Below are 9,816 nucleotides of genomic sequence, written 5' to 3' on the forward strand. Positions count from 1 at the left end.
GCAGCAAGCGGGGCTCGGAGCCCCGCTGCGGGGCTGCGGGGTCGCGGTGAATGCAGGCGACCCATGTCCAAAATTTGGGTTGAGGTGGCGCCCCCATTAGTGTGCTCTCGTTTACATAGCAGGTTAGCGCAGCCTTGAGTGCTCATTGCAGCTGCTAGGGCTGTTGTTCCGGGAGTGGCAGGTATTTAGGATTCGACTGGAAGCATGGAGGTTATCACCGCTGTCAAAGCAGTCAAAGCTGCTGCTGCCTCTCGCGGCGTGAAGGGCGTGGAGTTAGGGCAGCTCATGGCCTGCCTGGCCTCGATACCTGCTGAGGAGTACCGCGCCTTCATTCTTCCAATAGCCGATGACCCCGAGGCGGTCTTTGCGTACGTGCAACTCCGTTACAAGGCTCAAGGTAGGCTCTCCGTCTGTGTCGCTACCGTCAAGCTGTCTGGGTTTTGTTGGCCTTGGTGCTGAGCTCTGCGTGCCTCTTGCGCAGGTGTGGGGTTTGGCTCTCACAACAGGGCGAGCATATCGAGTGAGTTTGGGTCAGCCAGCTCCATCAAACGTCGGGCGCGCAGGGTCACTGTGGGGCGCTACCGCGGGGCTGGGCTTGTGGGGGGTGGCAAGGTGGCGTCGTGTGCGCAACAAGACAAGGTTGCAAGGCGCCTAATGTCAGAAATGGACGGGTGTGTGTGTGTGGTGCGGAACTACGGATCTTGAGCAGCTCTGCACAGCAGCTCTGCACAGCAGCCTCACTGCACGGCAAGGGCGGGGCCCATGCGCCCACCCCCTATGTCTGTGGCCCTTTGCAGCGGCGCCGGCTGTCGGAGCTCGCGCGCCCACTGCGCAGCAGCCGTACGCCGACATGGCGATGCTGAAGGACGCGCTGGCGGAGCAGATGCGGCCGCTGATGTCCAAATTGCAGGAGGTGCTGGCTGACAACGCGGCGCGGCATCACCACCCCAACTGGGCCGACGTTCGACGGGAGTGGGCTATGGTAAGCTTGAGGTTTTGCCAGGCTTCGGTGGTAGACTCTGACATTGCACGACGGATTGATCCTGTGCCGCTTTCCTAACCATCCTTGCAACGCCCCCCCCCCCCATGCACTGCGACCCTAGCAGAGCACGGCGGCAGTGCCCAAGCAGAAGAAGGTGTTGTGACTGAGTATGATTTTAGTGCTCGCAGCAGCGTGTGGCTGCGCGCCTGGAACTTCGGAGCGGCCATCGGAGCGGCACGCACCTGTGGCGCTGGCCGTCATACTGCTGCTCGGCCGACGGTGCTGCCGCGCTACAGTCATGCATATGGCGGCTATGCAAATGCTGGCAGCGGCGTGGGTAGCCTGTTGCTTGGCGCGGTGGGCTGCTGGTGCTTCAATGGCTTCATTGCGGATGTGGCACATGGCGGTTATCAGGGCTGTGCGGCTTGCAGTGCGGGCGCCGCTGTGGCTCTTGGTGTGGGTCCCGCTTTCCATCTGTACTGCTATAGTGTTCCCCCGGCTCGATGAGAACTGGCCGTTGGTATTGTCTCTGTGCGAGTTTGTTGTGCATGTGTTGCAGGCGGTCAGGGGTGGTGCGCTGCCGCCAGCAGACGTGAGCTCTGATTTGCTATGCCTGGTGAGCGACGTCAGGTCCCCAAGAAAATGGCATTGGGAAGGACTGCTGCCCCTCCACTGTGTATTACCAAATTTTATGCGCAACTCCGCATCAACCCAGCACAGCAGACCGCATCCTGCACGTGGAGCGCTTTGCTAGTGCTTCCGCAGCATGTGCCCCTCGTCTGCTCGTCTGCTCACTTTCCATTTAACATTTCATTAAGCGGTTTGAAACTGTCTGCAATAATAACGACGGTGGCGTTGAGGCCCAGCAGGCGCTGACGGAGGAACTGGCTGTTGAGCCATCAGCGTGATTGTGTGATGTCGCGTCGCATGGGATGGGGGAAGCACGACTTCCTGATCTTACCTCTGATTTTCTGAAGAGCTGTACAGTAGGGCTGGAGCAACAAGCCCTTGCCCCGGCTGGCATTGTATCGTATGCAGAGTAGTAGGTATTGCAGCGTACTGCTGCTGCTGCAGCTGGAGGAAAGTTTGCGGCAAATCTTCCCCGCCGTCAGCACTGCTGCACGGCGACAATTTTGTGTCTCAACAGGTATCGCGGCCGACCAATGGACATAGGCGATGCATTCATGTGTGTGTGTTCGTGTGGGTGTGTGTGGGTGTGTGCGTGTGAGCGTACGTATGTGTGTGTGTATGGATGGATGTGGTGTTGAGTTGGTGCGCACGATTCAGTGTGCAATCCCATCCTTGAAAGTACCAACCGTCTGATGTTGCGCCAGGACGGGTGACCGGACACGGCGCAGGTTAGTGCCCGTAGCGAGGTGCAGCATTGGCTGCCGTGCAGGTGGCGACCAGGTTAATTCCAACTCCCGGCAGAACTGGCAATGTGTCATACGGCACATGCTTTTGTATGGCGGGGCTGAACTGAACGTCTGCATGAGCAGGTGTTGACTGCGTGGCGAAATGGCAGTCATGGCACTATGACTGCATGCCGCGTGTCAGGTTATGTGCGTCACGGGAGGCGCTTGCACTGCAACAGCTGGCTCAGCAGCCGGAGGTAATGGAAGCAACGACGGATACGAAGTTTGAAAGGATCTTTCAAGCACACAGGTCGCGGCACACGCCAGGGAATTGCCTCCGTCCCGGCTTCGAACCCTCATAACAAACCAATGCACTGCGTAAACAATTAGAGCAGGGGAGTTAGAGAGCTCCCCTGAATTAGAGAGCTGGGGCTCAGTTTTACAGCCAGCATGTACACAACGCAAAAATACAAAGCATTGTCAGGGCCGCAAACCCCATCTACCGTATTCGTACATGTACGCACAACCGCGTACTTGCGGCCATGCCCATCGTACTGGGCATGGGTCACGCGGCAACTAACTCGTGTGTCTAAAAACACGACTGCAACGAACATCACGTGGCAATGGCACGCACAACACACGTTGCAGCTCACGCCGCTGTCTTGTCTCCAGGCGGTCCGAGGACATAAATCACAATTGCACACGCCTCAAACTGAACGAGCGAGGTCCGCCACCGCCGGCGTATAGCTGCTGCAGCCGGCAATCCGTCAAAACCTAAGGCGGTGCTTCCTCCCACACGCGCCTGGGCTAACCTTGCAACTGCTGTATGTGGTAACCTGCTGTGACCCCTGACCTCCATGCTTGCGCCCGCAGGCGCACATGTGCCGCGCACAACCCAATCCATGCCGTCGCATGCATTCCAACCTAAGCCCGACGACTGACCCAAACACATGGCTCGATGGCACCAACCAAGAGCAGCTGAGGACCGCGCCGCACCTCCAGGAGTGCGCCCCGAGCCGCACGCCGCTGGCGCCGCTGCCGCGGCTGCTGCCATAGCCAGCTGCAGCCCGCTTCACATCCGCACAAAGCCCCGTCCAAGCCCTCTCACACGCAATCCAACGGGAGCCCGACTTCCAAGCTTAGGCGCTCTCTACCGCCACGCCGGGGTGCGCTCCACCGATCGACACTCGTGACCGCCAAACCGGCACGGCCGCACGTGTGACACGCTTAGCCACGCATTACCGGTTGACAGCCATGCTGTCGGCGTTCTTAACAAAGTCCTCGCCGCTCCACTCGGCGTCGTTGGCCAGCCCCTGCCGCGCCTTCTTGGCGCTGATGGCGTCGCGCTGGCGCTTGACCAGCTCGCTGTGCACGGTGACGTAGGGCAGCGACTTGCCCTTGAACTCGGCGATGGACTTGAAGTCGTGCTTCTGCATGAACTTCTGCAGCCCGCCGCACAGGTTCTTGACCACGGGGTATCCGTGGATCATCACGCCCGTGCACACCTGTAGGGGCAATTGCAAGGGTTGGGTTCAGTGGCGTTACATATGGCACGGGTTCCTCTTCTTCTGATCCTGAAATCCACCGGCCTTTTGCCAGTCACAAGCAATGCGTGCAGTGCAGTGCGACCTGATGGAAAGCGGCTTCCCCGCTGGCTAGTTTTCCCCGCTGGCAGAGCTTGGGGCTCTCGCCTCCATTTGTGCAACCGCTCTCGTCAACCGCTTTGCCCTGTGTGCCGCTGTGCGTCTCCCGCAGGTTGAGGCGGCCGCTGTGCGTCTGCTGCTGCAGGTTGAGGCGGCCGGCTTCCAGGTTCGCGACCGCGGGTATGCTGTTGCGCTCGGCTGCTAGGCCCGAGATGGCAAAGTGGGTGCAGCCTTGCACAATTCTACATCGGTGCGAACTAGATTCCTCTCCCCCTCCCCCACACGTACACGCACACACACGCATCTACCTGCACTGTGTCGCTGCCCAGCAGGATGAACTCGGCCGCATCGCCGCCGGTCTCCACACCGCCAATGCCGCTCAGCGACTTGCCCTGCAGCAGCAGCAGCAGCAGCAGCAGCAGCAGCAGCAACACGCCGCGACAAATGAACATCAGAGGCGGCAGCCAGTCCAGGGGCCGTAGCAGCCCGCAGCCACCCAATTCCCGGTGGGTGGTGGACTGGTGGTCCGCCGCCCAGCATTCGCATATCGTGCCCCGCCCCAATGTAGTGCGTCGCTGGCAGCGCATCCACCGGCCACCCACGGGCCCAGCCCTGGGCCCCCACCCCCCACCCGCCCGCCCGCCGACCCGCCCATTCCTTACCCCGGCCCAAAGCCCGCCCTGGCAGCAGCGCACACCCGCCCGGCCACCCCTCCCCCCCCGGGCCACCCCTTCCCCCTTCCCCCGGCCCACACTCTCCGCCGCGCCCCCACCTGTCCGGCGTAGTCCTTCGCGATGAGCTTGGCGATGGAGGTGCACTTGGCCAGTGCGATGGGCTTTACCGCCTTCCACGAGTAGCCGCCGGGGGTGGAATAGCCCTCCACCGAGGGCTCGGGGCGCAGCGTGTCCAGGTTCACGCCTGAAGGGAGGCGGGGGGGGGGTACATTCATGATAAGCTAGAAGGGGGGGACCGGCGGCGGGGGCGGGGTGCAAGGGAGGTTGAGGCAGGTCAGCAGGGCGGTGGAAAGGGGGTTGCATTCATGATATGTTCAGGAAGGGGGTGCGAAGTGGCGCAGCAGGTGGGGTCCGGACGCTTGGGCACAGACTGCGCAAGGGCTACAAAATACCCTTTTGCACCTCGCCATTCTCGCCACTTCCTAGCGTTTCTCTTCCCAGCCCTCCCTCTCCTCCACCCTCCTCACTCCGTTCTCCATGAGCAGCTACCCTCCCCCTCCCCCCCCCACACCGTCAACCCCCCTGCCCCCTCCCCCTTTAGTCGGGCTTGCAGACCTCCCCGCCGCCCCCCCCCCCCCGCCCCTTTCCTTCCCTTCCCGCTCACCGCTGATGCACTGGATGGTGTTGATGGCGGCTACGCCCTCGCAGCCCGCCTTTAGCGCCACGTCCGCGGGGAAGGAGATGTCGGTGACGTTGGGCGTCATCTTGGCCCACACCGGCACGGTGGCGGCCTTGTTGATCCAGCCACACACCTCGCCCAGCACCTCGGGGTCCTGGCCCATGGCCATGCCCATCCTGGGATTGAAGTCGGAAGAGGCGGGGCGAGGAGGGAAGATGAGAGGAGAGGAAGAGAGGAAGAGGAGCGGAAGGGGGCAGTGGGTAGCGAGAGTCAAAGGGCAGAAAGGGAGCCAGCAGGAGCAGGGAGAGAGGGGCGTGTCGTGACGGGAAGAGGCGCGGGCGAGAGAGGGTCGCGAAAGAGGCTGCCCCGCGTGTGTCGTGGCAGAATGCAAGACTCCCAGCCCCCAGCCGCTTTGCGCACCATGCCCGTGCGACCCTGTGACCCCACATTGTGACCCCACGCTGTGACCCCCTCCCAGCATGCCCACTGCCCACTGATTCCCGCTGCCACATTGTAAACTCCACTGTGCCTAGGGGCCCCGGCTGCCCCGGGGCCTGCCCGGGGCCTGCCCCGTGGCGTCTGCCCCGTGGCGCCTGCCCCATGGCGCCTGTCTCACCTGCGCTCCGGCAGTCCGTGCGGGCAGGAGAAGTTGATCTCAAACGCGTCCACCTTGATCTCCTCGCACCGCCCGATGATCTCCTCCCAGGCGTCCTTGCTGTCAAGGCAGGAGCGCGGCACAGGGGAGCGCGTGAGCGCGCGGCACCACCAAGCAGGTGAGGTCAGGCGCGCGGGCAACGCAGACACGCGCCGCATTTGACCAGGGCGGAATTCCTAGGGGCATATCGCACATGCGGCGCTCTTGACCTGCCAGACCTCTCCGACCCGCTTGTGCCCTAGCCGCTGCCCTTCCACTCCTGCGCAGCCACCAACCCACCCCTGCACAGCACAGCATGCTGTGTCCCAGGCCTTGATCCCACCTACTCCGCTTTCCGAGCCCTCCGGACAACTGCTTCATTCCCGCTGCCGTGTCCCTGCCCCCCCCCAGCATGTATTCCACACCTTCCCCACCCTTGCTACCGCCTCCGCCTCCGCCCATACGACCGCCCCTACCCCCACCCCACCACCGCCTCTGCCATCACCACCGCCACTACCACTTCCATCACCACTACCGGCACCCCCACTGCTCGTGCCACACCGTGGCTACCACACCCCCACACCCCAACCCAGTTCGCTGGGCTCGCTGGGCACATGAAACCCCACCACCGCCTTACTGCTACTGCCGCATCACTCACTTGTACTCCTCCATAATGGAGGCGATCAGCATGCGGTTGGGGTACTCCTCCCGCAGCCGCTTCATCTCAGCCAGCATCACGTCAAAGGGCCGATCGCTGATGAGCTCAAAGTTCTGTGCTTGTGCCGGGGGCAGGAAGAAAGGAGGGAGGAGGAGGGGAGGGGAGGGAGGGGAGGGAGGCGAGGGAGGCAGGGGAGGGAGGGCGGTGGGTCAGGGCGGATCCGGTGGGCTGCCAGGAACTGGCCAAGGCGGCAGACCGCAGCCCAGGGCAGGCCAACCCAGCAGCAGCGGCAGCAGTAGCAGCACCAGCAGCGTAGGTGACGGCCCTGACGTTACAGCTACGAGAGCAGGAGTCACCCTAACTTCATGCCAGTTGCTCTAACCCGGGACTCGCTCGATCTCAATCCCCCACCTGCCATCCGAACACGCGGTTGGAGTAGTCGCGGATCTTGGCGTAGCGGGGCGTCACGTTGACCACCTTGGAGGAGTCCAGAGACAGAGTCTGTCGGTGGACGGGGAAGTGATGGGTGGCGATGGAAAGTGGCGGGAGCAGAGGGGTGGGAAGGTGGATGGAGGAGAGGGGAGAGCGTGGGGTTGCGGGGCGGTGTGGGCGGTGTGGGTGCCGGTGTGGGCAAGGTGGCTAGGGGACGCGGCCCCGCAGGGGCGCTGGCACAGGTGCATATGAATTTCAAAGGGGTCCTGGTAGAGGACGGGCCGATGGGATGTCGGCAGCGTGGTGATGGTGGTGGTGGTGGTGGTGGTGGTGTGTGTGTGTGGGGGGGGGGGGGGTCGCTACCGGACTTGCCTTGCAGATGACGCCACCCCAGCCCTCGTCGAAAGCCTTCTTCATGACCTGGTAGTTGGTGCCGGGCGGGCCGCTGCCGATGATGAAGGGGTTGGGCAGCTTCATGCCGTTCACCTCCACAGACAGGTCCTGAAGAGGGAGGTCAGGGAGGGTGGCAAGGGAAGAAGGAAGGAAGGGGCGGTGGTGAAAGGGCCGGGCTAAGGAAGTCGACTTCGACTCAGCTGACACGCGGAAGTCGACGTGGCACGAGAACCCCGTCAGCTGCCAAAGCATATTTGACCGCTTTGGAAAGCATGACTATGTGGTCATGAAGTGATCGAATCATGCAAGGGCTAGCACCGGAAGGGTCTGGCGCGGAGTTTAAGGAATTCAGCAAGATCGGGACATGGCCCTAGTTGTCGAGGAGACTTGCTCACCGGGCCGCTCGTAACGCGCCCATCGACAAGCTCGATCGGCTCGTCTAGACCCAGTGCAGATGCAGCAGTTCCATTTCCGGTCGCGTGCGAAACAACAGCAACGCGACGCTGGGGACGCGCACAGGGCGCACGGGCCTGAACCCGGCCGTGGGGGGCGCGCAACACGTTTGTCTGCATTTGGAAAGACTCAGGAGCGTCCGCGGTGGTGTCTCGAAACAACCCTAATTCAAAAGGTGTTGCGCGTGTCGCCCTTGACTTGAGTGCGAGAAAGAGCGTCGAGCTTCAAAGAAACTGCCTTCTGAGGAACAAGCAGCTGAGTAGGTATTAGCGAAACACGAACGGGCCAAGAGATTTTGTTTATCGGGGAGTTGGTGTGCATGGGGCCCCATCCCGGAATTCCTCCGGTCGCATTTGATCCCGTGAACAGCCCACACCAAAAGGAAACCAGCGTGATATATTTGTTTACATCATTTGGCCATGACTCGGACTTGATATGCTTGCGAACACCAAATCGAAGGCGACATGCCAAGTCCAACCGTTGAGCATGTTGGCCACGCTTGAGCACTTCGCCCAGCCAGACTACATCAGCAGCAGCCGCGCCAACTTCCAATACCCGCAACTAGGTTCTCTCGTCCTCACTTCCCAGCCCCGCGCCCCCGCCTACGATTCACAACTGCTGAACTCGACATGCATTTGCGCACCCCTTCGTAACCTCGGCGCCGGCGCAGGTGCGGGCTACTGCTCCACAGCCGTCGCGTCTCACTGCTGCCGTGTCAGCCTGCCTCAACAATCTCGAAGCAACCTCCCCCCCCCAGCTCCACACACTGCCCTCCTCCCACCTTGCACTTGAGCACACTGCCACTCACTACCAGCTCTGGGTGGTGGCGCCCTTGAGCGTAATGGAGATGTCGCCTCCCAACATGGAGTGCGTGTGCCCGCCCGCCCCGGCGCCGGCCCCAGCGCCGGCTGGCACGTAGGCCTGCAGGTCTGACAGCCCGCGCTCTGCAAGCACCCGGCAGTGCGCGATGCGGTCCGGGTCAGACAGCGTCTGCAGGGTGGGAAAGGGGAAGAGGGGAGGGAGCGAGAGGTGGGTGAGAAAGGATGGGTGGGGCTGGGTAGAGATGGGAGAGGGAGGGCGGCGTGGCGGGCAGGGAGGGCGGGGCTGCGCAGCTTGGCTGCAGCTTGGCTGCCTCATCCACAACTACACGGTGAGATGTGACGTCCCGAGCTGTGCGGATACAAGGTCTACCATCACGCACGGCGTGCATATCCATGGCCCGCGCCACAGCATGCCCGCTCGGCCACCGCGGCCTGTGCATCGCCGCTTGCCGGCCCCTAGGCACAACAAGCACCCTGGGAGCGCCCATGCTAAACACCATGCTAATCCTTTATGTCCCCACCTATCTCTACCTTATTTGAGCGGAACTCTTCTTTGATTTCCCGGATGATGGAGGTCCGCTTCTTGCTGGGGAAGTATTTGGCGGCCTGTTCGGCACACAAGGGTTCAGTGCCTCGAACCAGTACGGGCGGTGGGACTTGCATCGCCATGTGTTGCAAAGCATCAGTATCCGGCTGCAAATCGGTGTGTGGTGGACATGCCAGCCCCAACAGCAGCGAGGGGCTTGCAGGGAGGGCCCCGGGCGTGCACCAGGACGACCGCATACCTTGAGGATGTGGCGATACAGGTGCAGCACGCCAGGCGGGCTGGCCGCGCTCATGACGCCGTCTCTCTCTATCTAAAAGGCGCCGATGTGACTAGGGCGCCGGGAGAAAAAGACAGGAGGTCGCAGGAAGGAGAGTGCAAAGGATGGTGGTGGTTTCCTCTAAGTTGGTTTGGTTATCTGTGAAATTAGGTGTCTGTAATTAAAGATACATGGGCCTAAAAAGCTTGGGCAAGTAGGTGGGCTGCATGTTGCACTGCCATGCAAACCGCCGGAAATCGCAAGACCCTGGCTGTCAATGGACACAAAA

General features: G+C 62.0%; 3 protein-coding genes across 3 annotated transcripts; 1 reads left to right on the plus strand and 2 right to left on the minus strand.

Moving 5' to 3' along the window:
• The first annotated feature begins 109 nt into the window (after nucleotides 1-109).
• On the plus strand, nucleotides 110-2,606 carry CHLRE_13g578700v5 (uncharacterized protein). Its single transcript, XM_001693503.2, has 4 exons — nucleotides 110-397; nucleotides 482-520; nucleotides 798-982; nucleotides 1,107-2,606. The coding sequence occupies exons 1-4, from the start codon at nucleotides 205-207 to the stop codon at nucleotides 1,143-1,145; spliced, it is 456 nt and encodes a 151-aa protein (XP_001693555.2). The 5' UTR covers nucleotides 110-204; the 3' UTR covers nucleotides 1,146-2,606.
• A 4-nt stretch (nucleotides 2,607-2,610) lies between these two features.
• Nucleotides 2,611-8,152, minus strand: CHLRE_13g578750v5 (uncharacterized protein). Its single transcript, XM_043069512.1, has 9 exons — nucleotides 7,846-8,152; nucleotides 7,430-7,558; nucleotides 7,037-7,126; nucleotides 6,626-6,738; nucleotides 5,950-6,048; nucleotides 5,319-5,509; nucleotides 4,753-4,898; nucleotides 4,289-4,372; nucleotides 2,611-3,842 (listed from the first exon to the last, which is right to left on the minus strand). The coding sequence occupies exons 1-9, from the start codon at nucleotides 8,020-8,022 to the stop codon at nucleotides 3,576-3,578; spliced, it is 1,296 nt and encodes a 431-aa protein (XP_042917487.1). The 5' UTR covers nucleotides 8,023-8,152; the 3' UTR covers nucleotides 2,611-3,575.
• A 143-nt stretch (nucleotides 8,153-8,295) lies between these two features.
• CHLRE_13g578800v5 (uncharacterized protein) lies at nucleotides 8,296-9,709 on the minus strand. Its single transcript, XM_001693743.2, has 3 exons — nucleotides 9,510-9,709; nucleotides 9,256-9,330; nucleotides 8,296-8,893 (listed from the first exon to the last, which is right to left on the minus strand). The coding sequence occupies exons 1-3, from the start codon at nucleotides 9,561-9,563 to the stop codon at nucleotides 8,711-8,713; spliced, it is 312 nt and encodes a 103-aa protein (XP_001693795.1). The 5' UTR covers nucleotides 9,564-9,709; the 3' UTR covers nucleotides 8,296-8,710.
• Nucleotides 9,710-9,816: the final 107 nt, after the last annotated feature.

The sequence above is a fragment of the Chlamydomonas reinhardtii genome, chromosome 13 (genome assembly GCF_000002595.2).
Source record: "Chlamydomonas reinhardtii strain CC-503 cw92 mt+ chromosome 13, whole genome shotgun sequence".
NCBI classification, from domain to species: domain Eukaryota; kingdom Viridiplantae; phylum Chlorophyta; class Chlorophyceae; order Chlamydomonadales; family Chlamydomonadaceae; genus Chlamydomonas; species Chlamydomonas reinhardtii.